Raw genomic sequence first — 23,470 nt, forward strand, 5'->3', positions numbered from 1 at the left:
ACCTCTGTTCAGCAAGCCTCACTGCTCTCACACTGCAGAAGCCTCAGGAGCGGCCTCAAGGAGATCAGATGCCACCTCCCAAGAAGGGAGAGCAAGGGGCAGAGAGCCCGGAGTGCCGGGAAGCCGGGGCTGCCCTCCCACTGGCCCTCTGGGCCCACCACGGGTCCTGCCAGCAGGAATCAGTGCGGGCGGGCCCTGGGTGGGAGCCTCTTTCCCAGACTTCGGGCTCCTTCCTGCCCTCTTAGAAGAGGAATTTTGTTTTATAAACGGGGAGGCTGCAGCTCCTCCTGGGTCTCTTCAAGAGAAACATCCTTATCTCCCAGCCGGGGCCGCCCCTCCGTGAAGGAGGCCAGCTTGGCCGAGAAGAAAGGAAATTCAGTTTGGAATTCTTGGTAGAAACACGATATAAGAATGAAATAGGGGAAAAAATGAGGCTTAATGGGCCAAACGTGCAACTGTACATTTTCATTAAATGTCTACAGCAGGGCCCACCGTCTTACGGGCACCGTGAATGCCTGCAGAGAAGCACGTCCCTAGAAGCATCGGGGGTCTCACTGGCAGGCAGACACCCCACCCCCACCCCTACAGTGCCAGCGACTATGGCCCTGACAGACTTTCTCCCCAAGGGCACACATTTTTCCTACCTTTTTACCAAGACCGTGAAGCAAGCAGAGGCCTTTTCGCTATTACCTCCCCCTAGCCTTATGCAAATCATCTGTCTGTTCTTTTATCTGGCATATAGATTTTTCAAATTCGTAAACAGAACTGAGCAGCTGCGAACATTTGGGGCGCTGCTCTGCTTGCCACCCGCGCAACGTGCTTCCCATCAAACGGAAAATCCAGTTATGCACACTCAGTGGCCTCCAAACTTTACCTCTTAGCTTCAGAAGCACTGCCTAACTTCAGCCGACAGCCAGGGTCAAGGCAGGAGGGCCCCTGGGACGCTGTGGAATCCAATTCTGGAGGCAGGATGACCCCACCCCATACAGGGTGACCCTATGTGCCCTTGAAAGTTGCCTTCTCCAGCCCCGCCTTTCGCCCCACATCTGGGACTCCCACCACTGAGCCCGAAACAGAGAGGCTGGCCACTGAGCAGAGAGGAGCTGGTCGCCCCGTCGCCCCCGCTGCAGGGTCCACCAGGCCCCAGGAGCCTGAACTGGCTGCTCAGGAAGGTGTGTGTGCCAGGGGCTGGGATGGGGGTTCTGCGGCCGCTTGTATCCCGGCTGGGATGCAGGAAAAACTGCGTCACCCCTTTGAATCTATGGAAACCTGATCATCTCCTAGTAACTGGTAGCTCTGGTGCTCAGCGCTCGGCTCCAGGAAGTTTCCACCGTGAGCTACCAAATCAATCAAGCCTCAGAATTCTGGCCTGATCCCTGCGACACACCCGATCTGAGAGCAAATGCCTCGGCCCTGCACCCAGTTCCTACCTGTGCCCCGTCAGGAGCCTCGCCTTCCCGCCTGAGCATCTCCCGCGGGTTCCCCACCCCTGTCCCGCTCCCAAGGCTGCAGAGTGGCCAGCAGAGCGTCCCTACCTGAGGCGTGCGCCAGGCCAGGCTGCTGTTTTTGGTCCGCGGTCCCACACGTCGGGCAAGCGGCCTGGCTGTCAGACTGCCCGGCAAATCAGGCTGGGGCTGCGGTATTATCTGCAAACAGCTTCCTGTTTGAAATGCATCAGGCGGAGAAGGGAGTGTGGGAACTTGGAAACACGTGAGATGTCGGGGTCTTGGGGCCCCTCCTGGAGACGCCCCCTAACTCTGCACCCCAAACTCCCCAGTCAGTCCCTTTTTATCCACCTTTTCTGTTCCTCTCTTTCATTTTTTGAAAAAATAAGCATGTGTATTGTGGAAGTTTAGGAAAGTAGAAAGAAGAGCAATAACTATCACCTGGTTTCACACAGACAGGACTAAATACAGGCTGACATATTGCGGTTTTTCCATATGGGTTTCACTCCAAAAGCATAAAGTACTCGTCTGCTGCGTGTCGAGACCTAACCGGTGGTGAGGCCCCGAACTCCCTCGGCTCGCTGGAGTGTCATTTAAGGCAACAAACACATGCCAAATCCACGTCTTTGTAGGGGGCTGGGCAGATCCAGCTTCTGTGTGGCCTGACTTATACAAGGGGCAGATGGGGGTCCTTTAAGAAAAAGACACAGATCAAATTATGATCATAAAACGTGAGGTCCAAAAGTGAATGTTAAGACTGACAAGAGAAGTCATAGCAAATTACAAATGTCGGAACTGACAAATTCCACACACACCACAAAATCCATGAAAAAGAATGGATTTTTATTAAAACCACCTGATAGCATAAGAAAATTTGACAACTTAGATGAAAACAGACCACTTCCTGGAAAACACAAACAACCACAGTGGACCCAATAGGAAACAGAGAATTTAACAGCCCTATAGCAATTAAGGGGATTGCATTTGCAATTTTAAAACTCCCTAAAAGGAAACCTCTAGGCCAGATGGTTTCACAGGAGGATTCTACCAAACGTTTAAAGAAAAATTAACACCAATTCTACACACTTCTTCCAGAAAGTAGAAGAGGAGGGAACACTTACCAATTCATTTTATGAAGTTAGTGTTACCCTGATACCGAAACCAGACAAAGAGTACCGAAGAAGAAAACTACAGACCAATAACCCGCAAGGATATAGATGCAAAAATCTTTAACAAAATATCAGCAAACAGAATTGAGCAACATATAAAAAGATTTGCAAACTATTTATAAACAAGTGGGGTATTCTGGGGATGCAAGGCTGGGTCAATATTCAAAAATCAACCAGTCATTAAGAATGCAGTGTTTGGAGATGCAAGAGGGGAGAGATATGGGACATATGTATATGTATAACTGATTCACTTTGTTATAAAGCAGAAACTAACACACCATTGTAAAGCAATTATACTCCAATAAAGATGTAAAAAAAAAAAAAGAATGCAGTGTTTGAAGAATTTTAATGACCGGGAGAAATGTTCACAATGGAATGATAAAGAATTAAACAAAAGAAGGAGGATATAAAAAAAAAGTCAACCAGAGTAATCCACCATACTAACAAGCCAACAGAGGGAAATCACATGATCATATCAATCGAGGCAGTAAAAGCATCTGACAAAATCCAACACCCTTTCATGATAAAAACTCTCAGAAAAATAAGAATAGACAGGGAACTTCCTCACCTTGACAAAGAGCATCCATTTTTTTGGATAAAAGATATATTTTTTTACTGAAATATATTTGACATAAAATGTGCAAGTCCAAGGTATATAACATGTTGATTTGATACACCTGTACCTGGTAATATGGCTGCCTACAATTGTAAAATTAGTTACACTCCATTACACCATATAGTTGTCATTGCTTCTTTTGTAGTGGGAATAATTAAGATCTAGTCTCTCAGGAATTTTGATGATTTAAGTGAAATACTGTTGTCTATATTCACTATATTGTGCACCAGATCTCCAGGACTTATTTATCTATTAGTTGCACATTTGTACCCTGAAACATCTCTCCTATCCCCCAACCCCAACCCTGGCAACCAACACTCCACTCTGTTTCTACGAGTTTGGCTTCCTCTGACCCACATGTAAGTTATATCACACAATATTTGTCTTTCTCTGTCCGGATTATCTCACTTAGCATAATGACCTCAAGGGCCAACCACGCCATTACAAATGGAAAGACATTCCTCCTTCTCACGGCTGAATAATATTCGATTGTGTGTGTGTGTATATATATATATATCTCACACATTTATCATTCATCCTTTGACAGGCACTTAGGTTTCTGTACCTTGGCTATTGTGAATAATGCTGCAATAAATGTGGGAGGGTTTGATAATGTTTTCATTTGATTTCATCCTTTGATAATGTTTTCATTACCTTTGCATAAATACCCAGAAGTGGAATTGCACAACCATATGGTAATTCCATTTTTACTTTTTTGAGGACCTCCATGCTGTTTTCCATAGTGGCTGCACCAATGCACATTCCCACCAACAGTGTTTTCTCCACACTCTCGGCAACACTCATTTCCTTTCATCTTCTTGATGACCGGCATTCTGGCAGGTGTGAGGCAATAGCTCGCGGTTTTGATGTGCATTTCCCTGATGATTAGCGATGTCGAACATTGCTTCATGTGTCTGTCGGCCATTTGGATGTCCTTTGGAAAAACGTCTTTCTATTTCGTCAAAGAGCATCTATTTTTAAAAACCAGCACTAACATCATCCTCAGGTGAAGGCTGAGTATCCCTTCCTGAGATCAGGAAAATCAGGACAGCAATCTTACTTCTTATTTAGCATCATGCTGGAAGTTCCAGCCCATGCAGAAGGCATGGAAAGGAAACAAAAGCCACAGGGATCAGAAACGGAAAAGTAAAACAGTCCCTTGTTGCAGATGACATGACTCTCTGCCAAGAAAATCCCAAGGAGTCTACAAAAAACTTCTAGAACTATTAAGTGAGTTCAGCAAGGTCTCAGAATACAAGATAAACATACAAAAATCAGTTGTATTTCTATAAGCTAGCAGTGAACGTATGGACACTGAAATTAAAAGCAATATAATTTACAATTGCTCAGTAAAATGAAATCTGTAGGTATAAATCTAACAAAACATGCATAGGACCTATACGCTGAAACACAACATGCTGGTGAGAAAATCACTGACGATCTAAACAAACGGAGAGACATGTCGTGTTCATGACCAGAAGGCTCCGCGTAGGAAGGATGTCATTTCCCCCAAAACTGATTTACAAGCTTAACACAATTCTTACTGAAATCTCAGCAAGAGTTTTTACAGATACAGACAATACTATTCTAAAATATATATGAAAGACAAAGGAACCAGAATAGCTAAAATAATTTTGAAAAAGAAGAATAAAGTAAGAGGAATCAGTCTACCTAGTTTCAAGACTTATTATACAATGGAACAGAACAGAGAACCCACACAAATGTACCCAACTGATTTTGTTTTTTAAAATAAAATGCACATAAAATTTATCCTCTTAATCGTTTTAACTGTAGAGTTCAATGGTATTAAATACATTCATAATGTCATGCAACCATCACTACCATCCAGCTCCATATTTCTTTCCACCTTGTAAAACTGAACCTCTGTCCCCATTAAGCATAACTCCCCATTGTCCCCCCATCTCAGCCCCTGGCCACCACCATTTGACTTTTCATGTCTATGAACTGACTATTCTAAGCATCTCATGTAAGTGGAATCACAGAGTATTTGTGTAACTGGCTTATTTCACTTAACCTAACGTCCTCAAGGTTCATCCATGTGATAGCAGTGGTCAGAATCCCCTTCCTTTTTTTTTTTTTAAATTTATTTTGTTTTGTTTTAATTTTAATTTTGGCTGCATTGGGTCCTCATTGCTGTGTGTGGGCTTTCTCCAGTTGGCGGACAGCGGGGGCTACTCTTCATTGCAGTGCGCAAGCTTCTCACTACGGTGGCTTCTCTTGTTGTGGAGCACGGGCTCTAGGCGCGTGGGCTTCAGTAGTTGCAGCATGCGGGTTTAGTTGCTCCGCGACTTGTGGGATCTTCCCGGACCAGGGATCGAACCCATGTCCCCTGCGTTGGCAGGTGGATTCTTAACCACTGCACCACCAGGGAAGTCCAATTTTTTTTTATATTTATTTATTTACTTTGGCTGCACTGGGTCTTAGTTGCAGCACACGGGATCTTTAGCTGTGGCACACATGCAGGATCTAGTTCCCCAACCAGGGATCGCACCCGGGCCCTCTACACTGGGAGCGTGGACTCTTACCCACTGGACACCAAGGAAGTCCCTCCCCTGCTTTTTAAGGCTGAGTAATGTCCCACTGTATGTATAGACCACGTTTTGTTTATCCTTTTAACCCCTGGTGGACACTGGGGTTGCTTTTACATTTTAGCTACTGTGAATAATGCTATGAACATGGGTGTACAAATATCTCTTCCAGACCTTGCTTTTAATTCTTTTGGTTACACCCAGAAGTGAAGCTGCTGGATCACATGGTAGTTCTATTTTTACTTTTTTGAGGAACTGCCGTACTGTTTTCCAAAGTGGCTGCACCATTTTACATTCCCACCAACAAGGGTTCCAATTTCTCCACATCCTCACCAGCACTTGCTATTTTCTGTTTTTTGTTTTGTTTTGTTTTGATAGCAGCCATCCCAAAAGGTGTGATGTCGCTCTCTTTGTAGTTTTGACTTTCATTTCCCTCCTGACCAGTGCATCTTTTCATGTGCTAACTGGCCTACATCCCAATTGATTTTTATTTTGGTGGGGGGGGGGGCACTCAGCGTGGCTTGAGGGATCTTAGTTCCCCGACCAAGGATTGAACCTGGGCCACACAGTGAAAGCACCAGGTCCTAACCACTGGTCCACCAGGGAATTCCCTAGACCCAACTGATTTTTGACAAAGGAGCAAAAGCAACTCAGTGGAAGGAGGATGGTCTTTTTAATAAATGGTGCTGGAGCAGCTCAACATCCAGAGGCAACAGGTGAACCTTATACAAATATTAACTCAAAATAGATCACGAACTTAAGTGTAAAATTATAAAACTTTTAGAAAAAACATAGGAGAAAAATCTTCAGGATCTAGGGATAGGCAAATAGCTCTTAGACAAAACACCAAAAGTACAATCCCCAGAAGCAAAAATTGATAAATTGTACTTCATCAAAATGAAAACGCTATTAAAATGCAAATCAAGCTACAGGAGGGGAAAAAATATTCACAAACTATATATCTACCAAAGGTCTTTTATCTAGAATATATAAAGTACTCTCAAAACTCAACAGGAAAATAACAAACAATCCAGTTAGAAAATGGGCCACAACATGAAAAGCTATTGCAACCAAGAGTCTGTGCGGATGGCAAAGAGGCACATGAAAAGATGTCCAACATCACTGGCCACCAGGGAAACGCCCCTCACACCCACAGTGAGGTACATCACACACCTGTCACAATGGCTGCTACTGAAAGGAGCGAGGACCCCAAATGCTGTTGAGGATGACAAGCTGGGGGGGATGTATTGGTGCAGCCGCTCTGGGAACAGTTTGGCACTTTCTTAAGACACTGAACATGCAACTACCCTATAACCCGGTGATTGCACTCCTGGGCGTTTACCCCAGGAGCCAAGACTTACCTTCACATGAAAACCTGAACATCCACAGCGGTTTATAGCAGCTGAATCCCTAACAGCCCCAGACTGAGAACAACTCAGATGTCCTTCAATGGGCGGCTGGTTAAAGCAACTCTGGTCCTCAACACCAGGGAGCACCGCTCGGCAGTAAAGATACCAACTACAGACACAGCACCAACTGGGAGGGTCTCCAGAGAATTTTGAATGAAAAGAGCCAGTCCTACAAAGGTTCTGCACTGCCTGCTTCCGTTTATAGAACCGTGTTGAAATGATGAAACTACAAAATGAACAGACCAGTGGTGGCTAGGGGCTGAGGAGGTGGGCGTGGTGTAAGAGAGGAACAGAGGGACGTCCGTGACCCGTGCTGTGGGCCCTGCTCCCGCAGGACCTGTTACCACTGGGGAGACAGGGTACACGGAGTCCTCTGGTTTACTTCTTACAGCTGCATGTGAAGCTACAATTGTCTCAAAATTAAAACTTGCACTTAAAAAAAGCTGCCCGACACTCCCTTTCTTTTGTTCTATATTATTAGGCTGCATATGCTGTCCTTGCCTCCTGCCATGACAATGCTTTTCTACTGAAAGAATAGACCTTATAACTCAGTATTTTCCCTAGCATGGTTATCTGAATTTATTATTGGTAGCTTTTAAAACATTTATTTCAACTTCCTAAGCCATTATTGGTATGTCATGTACTTCTTTAGGTTGGTAGTGAAATTTGGAAGAAACTCATTTCTTTCATGTGAGGTGTTTGATCTCAGGTATGTTGAGTTTGTTCTGTGCAGAGAATAATCTGTTTTTGAACTGACCACACCATTGTCCAGGCTGTAACTGATGAGCTCTTTGTACGTGGAAATCACTGTGAACCACTCAACCAACTTAAATCCACAATAATGCAACCCTAGCCCAGCTTCAGCCTTGCCCCAACTCCCCGCCAGGGGACATCTAGCAATGTTCTGAGGACATTCTTAGTGGTCACACCGTGGAGGGGGCGAGGGGCACTGGCTTCCAGGACGCTGCTAAACGTCCGACAACGCCCAGGAGTTTCCACCACAAAGAATAACTAAGCCCCAAATGCCAAGAGTGCAGAGGTGAGAACCCCTTGGCCAGATCCCAAAGATGCCCACGGCCACTGGGACACCCCCGACAGGACGACTGGGATGGTGGCTGCGCCTGCACACCCATGTCACTGAGCCGCGGTCGCTGGGCTGTTTGATGCACATGGGGTGAAGGCTCAGCTCCCGGGGGCCTGGCTCGGATCAGCATCATTACTAACTTAGTCCTCACAACCAGCCCCCGAGCAAGGCATCATCACTCCATTTTACAGCTCAGGAGACAGGGCAGAGAACTAGAGCACTGGCCCATGATCACACAGGCAGGGGACATGCCGACCAGACCTCAAGGACAGCAGATAGCACACAGCCATCCCAAGGCCACCCTCCCTCCTCCCAGCCCCCTTTCTTGTCTCACAGCTGACAGACGGGGGTACTTACCTTCTGCTTCTGTGTCCTGAAATGTTGAGCACTTTTTATAAAAAGCGCCAACAACCTGAGAATTACTCTCAGTTACAAAAATAAGTGATAATTTTATACTAACTTGCCTATTTCCAGTAGATTACAAATTATAACCATTTTTAGATCATAAATCATGTTTACACCTGCTTTGCAAACAAGTACCAAAAAGCCATCAGAATCACTAGGTGCTTCTCCTCTGGGGCCTTCCCTGTCTCCCTCTTCCCTTTTTCCTCCTTCCCCTTGGCTTGTTCTGGAACGCGCTTAAGTCACGGCCACCAGGAACAGGCTTTTCCCTCAGGAACTCTGACCTCCAAAGAGATGGGCCACTTCCAGGGGATTGGGACAAGAATCTGGCTCATGTCCCAGTTATTATTTACATTTCTCAGACATAACTGAGAAATCTGGACACAAGAGCCAGATCAAACCCATGTGTCTCTGGCTGGGAACGTTCCCCCGAGGTCACAGCACCGTGCAGCCCTATCTCTTCGACACTTCGTCCACGAGGACGTTAACCGCGGCCTGCTTCCGCCTGAAGGCTTCATTTCTCCAGAGCCCACGACAGCCCAGAGAAACACCAGGCCCCCCTCCCCAAGTGTGAGGACCCACCCATCCACTGAGCCTGCTCGCTGGTGGACACAGAGCGGACGTGGCCCAGAATCCCAGCCAGCACAGCCAAGGGCCCAAATCTGGAGCGCACGGCACCCCGTCGTGACAAGAGGTAGGTTCTGGCTTCACCCCTCAGAGATACAACATATTACAACGTCCAATGACGTTACATCACCACAGATCATCAGGGAACGCAGTACTGGAGGACCCCTGAAAACCCCGATGGTGGGCGCCCCTGGAGCTTCAGATTCAGGAGGCAGGGCGGGCCCAGGTGTCTTCATTCCACCAAGCCCCGAGCTGCTGGCTGCCGCTGGTGCAGGGACCCTGCTCCCAGGGCCCAGTGAGCGCAGCCGTGGAGGGCGAGCTGACCTGCCTCCCGCCCCGCTTGCTGCCCGCCCGGCCCCTGCCCACTAGGCCGCACATCCTGTGACTCCAGGTCAACAACTGTCCCCGGCCTGAAGGGACAGGCCTGCAGGGTGTGGAAAGGTGACAGCGGAAGGCAGGATGGGGAGGGGCAGCAAGGACGGCTGTGTGAAGGCGGCAGACGCCGGGGCTGGGGCGGCCCTTGGCCTCTCACGGCCCCCAAGACAGGCCGTGCAATTTAAAAACTGGCTCTAATACAGAAGACATAACCGACAAGGACCTGCTGTAGAGCACACGGAACTGTACTCAGTATTTTATAATAACCTAAGGGAAGAGAATCTGAAAAAAGAACATATATATGTATAACTGAATCACTGCTGTACACCTGAAACCAGCACACGGACACAAACTACAGGCACCCTCTCTGTTCAAAATCTTCCAGCCTGTGTAGGAAGCTACTTGATAATGCACACAGCTGTGCACCCACAGCTCTCTAATTGTGAAAAACATACCCAAAACAGAATATTGTGAATAATATTTTATTTAGTCATTTTTGTTTACAACTGAAACTCTGGGAACTCAAAATTAACATCTTTGCCCGTGAGCTTCTTATACACACCAGAAAACGTTTCAACCTAAGAGAAAAGAAATAACTCATCACAAAACATTTCAATACACATTCGTCTTAAAGCCTAAAGACTGTGAAATTGTGCCCTGTATGGTTTTTCTCCTCAGCAACCAGGCAGAGAAGGAATATACTGGACATGCCTCTACAGTCCCAACCTGGGGCCAAGCTCCTCTCCAGTGTCGTGGCACAGGCCTCCACAGCACTGCACCCGAAGGCTGGCTCCTCTAGGCCACTCGGCAGACCCTGGGGGACCCCAGAGGTTAATGCTCTACCAGGAATGAAGCAAAGTGACAGTTCTCCCCAGATTCTAACACAACCACCACCCCGCCCATAAAAACAGCTTTACTAAAAGTCACACCATGGAACTACTTTACTTCAATTTCTCTAATAACTTAAAAGGTAGAGAATTCCATCTTTTAAAACATCCCCCAGGACTTCCCTAGTGGCACAGTGGTTAAGAATCCACCTGCCAATGCAGGGGACACGGGTTCGAGCCCTGGTCGGGGAAGATCCCACATGCCGCGGAGCAGCTAAGCCCGTGCGCCACAACTACTGAGCCTGCGCTCTAGAGCCCGCGAGCCACAGCTACTGAGACCGTGAGCCTAGAGCCCGTGCTCCGCAACGAGAAGCCACCCCTATGAGAAGCCTGCGTATCACAACAAAGGAGCCCCGGCTCTCCACAACTAGAGAAATCCCACACGCAGCAACATAGACACAACACAGCTCAAAAAAAAAAAAAAAAAAAAAAAAAAACCACCCCAATTTAAAACCTGACATATAATCCAAGAGGAAGTGGGCCCTCAGTTCACAAAGACTGGTTCTGGTGCCACATGGGGATGGGTTAGGCTGCATTCTACCCTTATCTGTTCTGGATCTTTCCATAATAAACAAGGCCTATTACCTTGTGTTCCACATTGTTCTGCTGTGCTTTATCCAAATGAACCTTTATGAGTCGGCTGCCATCCAGCTTCACGCGGATCCTCTTGCCCACAATCTCACTTGGGAAAACCAAGTCCTCCAGGATGGCGTCGTGCACGGCTGTCAGAGTGCGGCTTGAAGAATAGAATACAGTGACAAAAGTGAGAAATCTAGCAAGGTCTGCCCTCCTGGGAGCCCCAAGGGCACCCCTTGAAGTCAGAAACATAAATGGCAAACTCTAGATTCCTGAAACCAGATTAACACTAGCTTTCAAGTAATCTACTTTCATTTAATGTATCACACCAAGAGCCATTACCAAACTAGAATAGGTTAACAAACACCCTATTTTTTTTTAGCTACATGGCACGACGTGGGGGATTTTAGTTCCCTGACCAGGAACTGAAGCCAGGCCTAACCACTGGGCTACCAGAGAATTCCCGACACCCTATTATTTTATTACAAAAGCTTAGCGTATTTTAAACGTGGTATCTTGTAAACTACACATACACCAGCTATTATGAGTGATTTTCTCCAAGGGATGGAGATTAACGATGACTTTTATTTTTATACATTATCTTTAGGTTTATTGTCAGTCGTATTTCTCGACTAAATCACTGCAGTAACCTTTCCTCTCTCCAGAACTATCCCATCCATTGCTATCAAAATAATTACTGATGTCATTACACACTTCCCCTACTAAAGACCCTTGGCCTCCAAAATGCACCAACCCCCCCTTGTTCCCTGCGATGGAATGAGGTGACATCCCATCCCAAAGACACTGCTCTATCATCAGCTCTAGGCTGTGGCCCCTCCTACGAGGGTCCCCAGTTTCCAACCCTTCCCGTCACACAAACTGCCAAGGGAACCTCGCTCCTCTCCTGAGTATCATTTCAAGTTCACAACCCATCTGGCTGCCTGACGAGAAGGTTCAATTAATTCCAAACTTTTAAAGTATCAGCTTTGTACCACAGGATATCAGGAATGAGCGAACGAAAAGACAGCTCTCGTTCTCAATGTTTATGCAGCTACCTTCTAATATGGAATGTGTCTCGGTCTTGTTCACCCCTCAGTGGATCAGACGCTGTGTTCTACTCATTTCTATTTCCTGTCTGGCAGCTCCCACGCACGCAGAAGGGGCTCCTAAATAACTGCAAAGGCCTCACTGCCCCATGGTGGACCCACTTTCCAAAGCCTTTATCACCTCTCCAAAAGCAAATGAGACAGATGGCCCAATCGATCAATGGCTGCTAACCACCGACTAAGCACTTCTTACTCTTACAGGACTAGGTAGGCACACATATGGAAACTTGCTAATTACTTCCTTCAAAACATAAATTAGGACAGAATCAAAGCTAGCCTCAGACTCAAATTCCAACCCAGTCTAAAGACTTTTTAAGGGGGAGCAGTGGCAACGCAACTTTAATAATCACAAAGCATAGGAACTAATCTGCTTCAGAAGAAAAATAACTGAAACCCTGCTATAGATCAGAAGCCAAAGAAAACATAAATCTCAGCATTTAATCTGTTGTAAGAGAGAGATAACGACTGCGAAGGAAAATGAATCTGAAGGCAAGAAACCAGATTGGAAAGGGGTGGATTCACTCTGGCCTCCCAACCAGACCTCAGTGTAGGAGAACAAAGACTCCAAGTCTAGACCAGGTCACTAGGAACGGGTTGAAGTCATTACCTGAGAAAATGTGGGAACAGGTTTGGGATGAGGGATAATTAAGGCTGTAGATTTTGGAGTCAGTGCCTTAGTTGGGTGCAAAGCAAAGGATCTGTATTTATACTCAAGTACTAACTGGGGTTGCCAGAACTGAGATAATAAAACCACTTTTTAAGTATCATGATTAACAAACTAAACGTTCTTGGTTATTGATCTCTTGCAAACTATCCAGAAGGAAAAAAAAAAAAAAAAAAAAGCTAAATTCTTATGGTACTCCAGCTACTCCAACTGCCCTTAAAACAACCTTAGGGGCTTCGCTGGTGGTGCAGTGGTTAAGAATCCACCTGCCAATGCAGGGGACACAGGTTCGAACCCGGGTCTGGGGAAGATCCCACATGCTGTGGAGCAACTAAGCCCGTGCACCACAACTACTGAGCCTGCGCTCTAGAGCCCGCGAGCCACAACTACTGAGCCTGTGCTCTAGAGCCCGCGAGCCACAACTACTGAGCCCGTGCTCTGCAACAAGAGAAGCCACCGCAATGAGAAGCCTGTGCACCGACACGAAGAGCAGCCCCTGCTCGCCGCAACTAGAGAAAGCCCATGCGCAGCAACGAAGACCCAACGCAGCCAAAAATAAATAAAATAAATTTATATTAAAAAAAAAACAAAAAACAAGCTCAAGGTACTGACCAACACTCTGAGTTCCAGAAAACCTGGAACCGGCCTTTCCAGCGTCACCACTACTCCCTCTCCCCCCTCCACCACAGCATGGTACAACACATCTGCCCACAAACTGGACACCCATCACTTCCTATTCTGTAGGAATTTTAGAAACAAGACCGACTTTAAATTCCAGCGTCACTAATACCAGCTGTGATGAGCACACGATGGGTGAGTTTCCTCGTCCCTTAAGTAGCGATGCTAACGCTACAGAGTGCTTCACAAGGCTGGCCTCTAGGGCAATTAGAGGGATGCTTGAGTATTTTTTTCTCAAACTGGTCCAAGGGCAGGATCTGCAGCGATCCAATAATCCAAGTCTATGAAACCAGAGACTTCAACAAAATACCAGAAGGCCCAGATCAAAGAGCCAACTTCCAATATCTAAGTTTATGTCAGATAACCTGCAGTTCAATCACATTTACAAAGCATCGTCCATCAGCAACTACAACTGTACTGACACCTTTAACCTGTGATGTGAGCAACAGAAAAATCTAATCTTTCAGCCGTAATCCACAGCAAAATTAAAAAATGAGGATGACAGGTCGCAGCCCACCTGCACATCTGGTGTGCTTTACCCCACGGCACTCAAGATTGCTCCCCACTGTTCCTACCCTTTGCAAAATGAACTGGAGGAAACAATCTCATCTTTTGTAACAGTAACCTATCATACCACCTGTGTGAATATACGTAATTCTTACCTCCAGAGTTACTTTTAAAACATTTCTGCATATAATTACAGAAAAAACTAAGTCACTTGATAAAAATTCCCGTGTGAATGGACTTCTACGTTAACAATATTTAATTTTAGAAGCCTACTGCAACTCTGACTATAAACAACACACGCCAGTCAAGAATTGTTGACAAGAGTGGTACGTTTTTCACGCTGCTGAAACTTACCTCCTGGGACGTTTTTGCTTATTTTTTGTACGGCTTTTTCGAGTTGGCTTAGGCAGAATTCTCCTCTGTAAGGTAAAAATTATCACTCAACAACAACAAAAAAGACCGTAAGTAAGTCGGCAGAAAACTAAGCACTGTCAACCTGCTTTAAAAACCAAAGGACTCAGTGGCTGAATAAATTCAAAGCTCCAGAAAGCCAAACAACCTAGACCCAACAAATTACTGAGAAATCCTCTTAAGTACTCCCCGATTTCTCATTCTTTCAGAACCCATGACTTACATTAAAATGCAACTGGAAAGAGTCGGTTGCTCCACGATATGGCTGCTCTCCCAAAGATCACACCCCTTTTCACGTCCCATCCGGCCCACCACCCACTTAAGGTACTAAGCCAGGACACCACTCCGTAATTCCTCATAAGCCAGGCACTTAATTTCTATAGATTTCTGTTTGCAGGAAGGCCAGATCTAACTTTAAAAACAAAACAAAACCTCTCGACCGTGCTCCGCTTTCCCTACATACCATTTCTTTTCATCTCTTTTCCTCCCCAAACCTACGTCTGACGCACCAGGCAGGAAAATCTCGCTGAGCCTCAGACAGGCAATTCCATCAGGCTGAAAACTCAGGCTCACTGCAAGCGCACGTCTCACCGCGATCACCTGTGTGCACCCCCGGTGCACCGACGGCGCTGCACACACAGAGCCGCCTTCCCGTTAACAGTGGCCGTGCGCCGCCTCCCTTTAGCCCAGCGCGAGCACCCTAACCTCCGGGAACAGCTTCTTCACACTCGCGAGGGATGTTTACGGGACTCGCAAGGCGGCGCATTCAGCAGCAGGACAGCTACCTGCGCGATAAAGACAACGTGCTTCCCGCTGAACTTCTTCTCCAGCTCCCGCACGAGCCGGACCTGGATTTTCTGGAAAGACTTCAGTTGAGGAACGGGAACGAAGATTATGATAGCTTTCCGACCGCCACCAACTTCAATTTCCTGGGGAAGAGAGAGCAGAGAGACGCACGCTCTCTTAGGCCCCCAGCGCCGCCCCTCCCGGTCTGGCCCAGCTGAAGCGGTAACGCGCCGCGCCGACACCGTCACACCCTCGACACCCGACTCGCTGGGATGTCCCGCCAACAGCACGTGCCCCGACAACCCCCGGGAGGGACCCCACTGTACCTTGGCGGCCGTGATGTTCAGCTCCCGCAGCTGGGCCTTGAGGTCCGAGTTCATCTCCAGCTCCAGGAGGGCCTGCGGGAGAGAAGGCAGGAGAGCACCGTCAGCGCCCGGACCCCGGACCCCGGACCCCAGACCCCGGACCCCGGCGCGGCCTCTGCGCTCCGCCCGCCCCCTCACCTGGGAGATGCCCGACTCGAACTCGTCCGGCTTCTCGCCATTGGGCTTCACGATCTTCGCGCTGGAACTGAACATGGCCGGCACCTGGAAGCACGGAGCGCTCAAGCAGAGCGGCCCGCGACCCCGCCCGCCCACCCGCCCGTGCGGCCCGGCCCCGGTCCCAGCCCCAGCTCTCCCCGCACACGCCATCGGGGCCCGCAGGCCGGGTAATCGGCCGCATCCCCACACGGGGACCCCAGACGTGTGCCCCTCAAAGCCGTGGGACCAGCACGGCGGCGGCGGACAACATACCTTGACCAAGCGGCCGAAGCTCCCTGCCGCCGCCGACTCCAGTAGGCTTAGGAAGAGGCTTAGATCTCGCGAGAGTTCATTAAATCCCGGCGGCAGAGGGGAAGAGGCGGGAATAGTGCGAGTCTCCAAACCGGAAGAACCACTGAGAAACGGTGGAAACCTAGAGAGTCCCAGGAAGAGGCTCCGGAGGACCAGTGCGTTGGCTACGCTTTTCGCCCGCGAGAGCCTCCTCTTCTGGGCGGTTTGCGGGAGTTTTTCTGCGTTCTCTGGAGGTTCGAGGCGGTAGCCGGGTGGCCGGGCTGGAGTCTGGGCGGGAGACCCGGGCCCGAGAAAAGCAACCTGGGCTACCCCTGAGGTTAGAACGTTTAAAAAAGGCTAACTTCACACGAGGAAGGGGCTTCCCTGGTGGCGCAGTGGTTAAGAATCCACCTGCCAATGCAGGGGACATGGGTTCTAGCCCTGATCAGGGAATATCCCACACGCCGCGGAGCAGCTAAGCCCGTGCGCCACAACTACTGAGCCTACGCTCTAGAGCCCGCGAGCCACAACTACTGAAGCCCGCGTGCCTAGAGCCCGTGCGCCACACAAGAGAAGCCACGACAATGAGAAGCCCGCACACCACAACTAGACAAAGCCCATGCGCAGCAACGAAGACCCAATGCAGCCAAAAATAAATAAATAAAACAAATAAATTAAAAAACAAAAAACACGAGGAAGCTAAAGTCCCTGCTGAAGCAATCGGAAGGAGTCACAGACTTGGATGTGTGTAGAGAACCCAAATGATGACATTTGTGAAAGCTCTTTGGAAACGAAATGCTTTACGAATAAATGTGATTTTCAGGCCACAAGTGGCTCTCGTATTGACTGCTTGGTGCGGCCGACAATTCTGAGACATCTGCGAACGGCGGTGGTGGGGCGGCCTGAAGCTGGAGGAGAACCACGCCAAGGGGAGAAGACCTGGGGGCCAGATGCAGGACACGCGATTCCAGGAGGAGGGCCAGAGCAGGGGAAAGATGATTGGGAAGATTCGGGGCTCGAGCTGGAGAAATGGATGTGGTCAAGGTGTGGTGAGACATGGCGAATTGCTTTAGAATGTACCAAGAAGTCAACACAGAAGAATGTTTTGTTGGAAAAGTGCCTACCGTCCTGTCACTTGAAACTCATGTGTAAAGCACTCCCTGCCCTAGACAGGAGCCAAAATTACAATTCACAAATAATTGTTAATGTGAATGTTCCGTGCTAATACTGCCCTAGGTGCTAGTTATAAGGGAAACCCACTGGATCCTTGCCCTCGCGAGACTGCAGTTTAGTGAACATAATATCCCATAAATTGTATGGCTAAATATATAATGATGAATTGTAATAACACATAACAGTAAAATGAGTAAAGGTGGCCAGGAGGATTCATGCTTTAAGAAGTCAGGGAATTCTTTGGAAGAGATGGAATTAACCTGCAATGTGGAAGAGTAGTCACCAGGGAGAAGGGCATTTCCGACGCAGGGAACTACTTGTGCCACCTTATCTGGCAAAGGGGAGATAACTTAGTCTACATGAGCTTCAGTTTCCTCACTTGTCAAATTTAACAGCAATTATCTACATGGGCCAGGCGCTGTGGAAAATGTGGAAAACAATACACTAGGTGATCTCTAAGATTTCCAACAACTTTAAATAAGCTAAGATTGTGTTCATCTCAGATTTTTAAAGCTATATATGCTTCTCTAATAATGTTTCAAAAAAAAGGGCAACTATCTCACTGGAAAATTAAAGAGTCAGCTTGGGACTTGTTCAAGAAAGTATAGCTGCATCTGCAGTCTTATCTGGGCAGCCATTCTGAACCCTCTTGATGAACCATTTCCATCTCAATGCTCTACATGCCTTTTCAGTCTGGCTTCTGTGTCAGCCACTCCACCAAAGCAGCACTCCAAAAGTGCCTTCAGTAAAGTACTTTCTGGTTTCCAGTACTTTGATGAGAGGAGTGGTGAGAGAAGACATCCTTGCCTTGTTCCCCATCCCTGGGGAATCCCTGGGGAATTCTGTCTTTCATCAGTAAGTATATGATGTTAACCTTAGGCTTCCATAGATATTCTTTATCTTTATTTATTGAGGAACTTCCCTCCTATCCCTATTTTCTAAGAGTTTTTATCATAAGTGGGATTATGCATTTTATGCATCAATTAATCACGTGAGTTTCTCTTTTTAGCCAGTTAATATTGTAGACTACATTAATTGTTATTCACATATTGAACCCACCTTGAATGTCTGGAATAAACCCCAGTTGGAAATAGGATATAATTCTTTTTCATATTACTGGGTTCCATTTACTAACATTTTTGATGAGGATTTTTTTTTTTTTTGCGGCACGCGGGCCTCCCACTCTTGTGGCCTCTCCCGTTGCGGAGCACAGGCTCTGGACACGTAGGCTCAGCGGCCATGGCTCATGGGCCCAGCCGCTCCACGGCACGTGGGATCTTCCCGGACCGGAGCACGAACCCATGTCCCCCGCATCGGCAGGCGGACTCTCAACCACTGCGCCACCAGGGAAGCCCTATGAGGATATTTTATGTCTATGTTCACAAGGGACATTGGTCTGTAGTTTTCTTTTTTGTACTGTTTTTGTCAGGTTTTGGTATTAGGTTAATACGAGCATCATAAAATAAGTTGGAAAGTGCTCCCTCGTCTTTTATTTTCAGAAAAAAATTGTGTAGAATCAGTGTTAATTCTTCAAGCATTTGGTTGAATTCTGCCATGAAATCATGAGGGCCTGGAGATTTCTTTTTCCAGGGTTTTTTACTATTATGAATTCAATTTCCTTAATAGTTACAAGGTTATTCAAATTATCTCTTTCATATTGGATGAGATTTGGCAGTTTGTGCTTTTAGAGGAATTGGTTCATTTCATTTAAATTGTTGAATTTATGCGAGTAGAATTGTTCGTAATATCCCCTTATTATCCTTTTAATGTTCATGACAGTAAAAGATACCTTTTTAAGTAGGTTTCATGGGGAACCTTCAAGTCAATACATTATTTCCAGTTCCTGTAAGAATGAAAATACTACCTGGAAACACAGCACGTACCCCCAGGGTTAGTTTAGCAGAAGAGCAGGGACATGATAAAAGAGGTATAAGAGAACATTTGGGCAGTGATTGGGGAGTGGAGTCTGTTAGGGAGGACAGCAAAGCACCCCTTCTTTAGGAAGATTTGACCTTCCAGAGGTCAGAGGAAGGTCACTCCATACCTAGAAAGGAGAGGTTTTACAACAGGAGAAAAGAAATATAGAAAAAGTATAGATTGGAGGCATTGGAGTCAAATTTTACTTAGGCCTCTGCCTAACTGAAATACAGTTCTGAGTTGTTTATTCAGGAGAGGTGCTGTTACGAACACAGAGTCCTTGCCATACTGGAATACAGCAACACCTTCGTTAGCTAATGGAGCATAAATAGCCCACATCTACCTTACAGTTGGTTATTCAATTGGCATCACTGTCAATATATCAACTTCTAACAAGTACCTCAATCCATTGTCTTGTAAGCCCTTTGCAAATGGGAATAACCAAAGGGTGACCAAGGGAGATGAGGTCATCCCCGCTTGCTACATCAGTATTAGATGTAATTGTACTGCATTGCTCATCCAGGCATGAAGTTAACTCCATGTCCGCTCTGAAAGGCACAGCATGTGTAGAGGCTTAATGACAGCCATTTTCCTGCACACTCAGGGCCCTGCTCAATTGCTGGCATCAGTCACAGGTGCAACATAATGATGCCTTTCTTCCCTCCTAGCCTCAGGCTGCATTAGTTTTCCTGCAGGGGAAAGCCTTGGCTGTGGGAAGAATAGGCACATTACAACTAAAACATGCCTGCTGACCGGGAAGGTCAGGAAAGCCTTAAAGTGGTGCAAGTAGGTGAAGCAAGCAATGAAAAATGGCTGTATTAGGAAATCCAGCTGCAAACCCAAATGTTAAAATGGCATTTTGTCCTTTCTCCCTCCCCCCAAGAATGCTACTGAGTGAGCATCTGGACAAGGGCATGAGGGAGAATTAAGGGGCCCCAGGACACCAACCCAGGCTGACCTGGACGCTGTGAGCAGAGGTCGAGGTGGCCTCTGTCCAGTGACCTGTGTACAGCTGATGAGGAATAGAGTCAAGTGCCCATATTGCAGGTTGTTCCTCCTTTTTCCGAGGGAAGAGATGCAGCATCTTCGTAACTTCAAGCATTTCTTTTAGTATTTCAAGAAACAATTGTGTAAGAAAACTTTCTTAAAAACTAACAACTTCTTTTAAATCCAATTAACATATATTAAAGAACCTAAAGCTTTCTTTAGATATACCAATACTAAAACTAGGTTTCACCTAAAAATCATTAGTCTAAACCTATTACTCAGATATATATTTCAAATAACTGCCACTGGGCTGTCACTCTAAACAGACGAAACTATCCCTTACATATGGTTATGAGAGATAGACCAAGTTTGTACTCTTTCTCCTTTGACTGAAAGTTATTTGTACAATGGGTCTAATTCTCATAGACATTTCTATACAAAATTCTAGATCTTCCCGGACTGAAAACTACTTCCCAACCTGAAGACCAGTTGATTGATTTATCTACTAACAGATTTAGGACAGAGGCTGCCTAGACTCTAATTCATAACCGTCATGGCATGTGCTGAACTTTTAAAACTTGGAACCTGAGAGAATGTTGCATGTGTACATTTAATAGGTGTTTTTAATGTGAAAAACACAAACACATGGAGGCTAAACAATACGTTACTGAATAACCAAGAGATCACTGAAGAAGTCAAAAAATACCTAGAGACAAATGACAATGAAAACACGACGATTCAAAACCTATGGGATGCAGCAAAAACAGTTTTAAGGGGGAAGTTTATAGGTATACAAGCCTACCTCAATAAACAAGAAAAATCTCAAATAAACAATCTAACTTTACACCTAAAGGAACGAGAGAAAGAAGAACAAACAAAACCCAAAGTTAGTAGGAGGAAAGAAATCATAAAGATCTGAGCAGAAATAAGTGAAATAGAAACAAAGGAAACAATAGCAAAGACCAATAAAACTAAAAGCTCGTTCTTTGAGAACATAAACAAAATTGATAAAACTTTAGCCAGACTCATCAAAAAAAGAGGGAGAGGACTCAAATCAATAAAATTAGAAACGAAAAAGGAGAAGTTACAATGGACACCACAGAAATACAAAGCATCCTAAGAGACTACTACAAGCAACTCTATGCCAATAAAATGGACAAACTCTTAGAAAGGTATAACCTTCCAAAACTGAACCAGGAAGAAATAGAAAATATGAACAGACCAATCACAAATAATGAAATTGAAACTGTGATTAAAAATCTTCCAACAAACAAAAGTCCAGGACTAAATGGCTTCGCAGGTGAATTCTGTCAAACATTTAGAGAAGAGCTAACACCTATCCTTCTCAAACTCTTCCAAAAAATTGCAGAGGGAGGAAAACTCCCAAACTCATTCTACAAGGCCACCATCACCCTGATACCCAAACCAGACAAAGATGCTACAAAAAAAGAAAATTACAGACCAATATCACTGATGAATATAGATGCAAAAATCCTCAGCAACATACTAGCAAACAGAATCCAACAACACATTAAAAGGATCATACACCATGATCAAGTGGGATTTATCCCAGGGAGGCAAGGATTCTTCAATATACGCAAGTCAATCAATGTAATACACCATATTAACAACTTGAAGAATAAGACAAAATTCAACACCCATTTTGATAAAAACTCTCCAGAAAGTGGGCATAGAGGGAACCTACCTCAACATAATAAAGGCCATACATGACAAACCCACAGCAAACATCATTCTCAATGGTGAGAAACTGAAAGCATTTCCTCTAAGATCAGGAACAAGACAAGGATGTCCACTCTCGCCACTATTATTCAACATAGTTTTGGAAGCCCTAGCCATGGCAATCACAGAAGAAAAAGAAATAGAAGCAATACAAATTGGAAAAGAAGAAGTAAAACTGTCACTGTTTGCTGATGACATGATACTATACATAGATAATCCTAAAGATGCCACCAGAAAACTACTAGAGCTAATCAATGAATTTGGTAAAGTTGCAGGATACAAAATTAATGCACAGAAATCACTTGCATTCCTATACACTAATGATGAAAAATCAGAAAGAGAAATTAAGACAACAATCCCATTCACCATTGCAACAAGAAGAATAAAATACCTAGAAATAAACCTAGGTAAAGATGTAAAATACCTGTACTCAGAAAACGATAAAACACTGATGAAAGAAATCAAAGATGACACAAACAGATGGAGAGATATGCCATGTTCTTGGATTGGAAGAATCAATATTGTGAAAATGGCTATTCTACCCAAAGCAATCTACCAATTCAATGTAATCCCTATCAATTTACCAATGGCATTTTTTACAGAACTAGAACAAAAAAAATCTTAAAATTTGTATGGAGACACAAAAGACCCTGAATAGCCAAAGCAATCTTGAAGGGGAAAAAACGGAGCTGGAGGAAGTAGACTCCCTGACGTCAGACTATACTACAAAACTACAGTAATCAAGACAATATGGTACTGGCACAAAAACAGAAATACAGATAAATGGAACAGGATAGAAAGCCCAGAGATAAACCCACACACCTATGGTCAACTAATCTATGACAAAGGAAGCAAGGATATACAATGGAGAAAAGACAGTCTCTTCAATAAGTGGTTCTGGGAAAACTGGAGAGCTATATGTAAAAGAATGAAATTAGAACCCTCCCTAACACCATACACAAAAATAAACTCCAAATTGATTAAAGACCTAAATGTAAGACCAGACACTATAAAACTTTTAAAGGAAAACATAGGAAGAACATTATTTGACATAAACCGCAGCAAGATCTTTTTTGACCCACCTCCTAAAGTAATGGAAATAAAAACAAAAATAAACAGCTGGGACCTAATGAAACTTAAAAGCTTTTGCACAGCAAAGGAAACTATAAACAAGATGAAGACAACCCTCAGAATGGGAAAAAATATTTGCAAATGAATCAATGGACAAAGGATTAATCTCCCAAAATATATAAACAGCTCATTCAGCTCAATATTGAAAAAACAAACAACCAAATCCAGAAATGGACAGAAGACCTAAATAGACATTTCTCCAAAGAAGACATACAGATGGCCAAGAGGCACATGAAAAGCTGCTCAACATCACTAATTATGAGAGAAATGCAAATAAAAACTACAATGAGGTATCACCTCACACTGGTTAGAATGGGCATCATCAGAAAATCTACAAGCAACAAATGCTGGAGAGGGTGTGGAGAAAAGGGAACCCTCTTGTACTGTTAGTGGGAATGTAAATTGATACAGCCACTATG

General features: G+C 45.4%; 2 protein-coding genes across 2 annotated transcripts in view; both read right to left on the reverse strand.

Moving 5' to 3' along the window:
- Positions 1–1,618, reverse strand: part of COLEC11 (collectin subfamily member 11) — a 31,572-nt gene extending 29,954 nt beyond the window's left edge. Inside the window, exon 1 of the mRNA XM_081254020.1 lies at positions 1,536–1,618. The gene's annotated coding sequence lies outside the window, so the exon portion shown is untranslated. The remainder of the gene's footprint in view (positions 1–1,535) is intronic.
- An 8,524-nt stretch (positions 1,619–10,142) lies between these two features.
- On the reverse strand, positions 10,143–16,208 carry RPS7 (ribosomal protein S7). The gene is made up of 7 exons (XM_081253671.1): positions 16,086–16,208; positions 15,795–15,878; positions 15,618–15,689; positions 15,291–15,434; positions 14,449–14,513; positions 11,149–11,299; positions 10,143–10,254 (listed from the first exon to the last, which is right to left on the reverse strand). Exons 2-7 carry the CDS (start codon positions 15,867–15,869, stop codon positions 10,177–10,179), a joined length of 585 nt encoding a protein of 194 aa, XP_081109797.1. The 5' UTR covers positions 15,870–15,878; positions 16,086–16,208; the 3' UTR covers positions 10,143–10,176.
- Positions 16,209–23,470: the final 7,262 nt, after the last annotated feature.

This window comes from Mesoplodon bidens, assembly GCF_964165515.1.
Source record: "Mesoplodon bidens genome assembly, chromosome: 14".
Lineage (NCBI taxonomy): Eukaryota > Metazoa > Chordata > Mammalia > Artiodactyla > Ziphiidae > Mesoplodon > Mesoplodon bidens.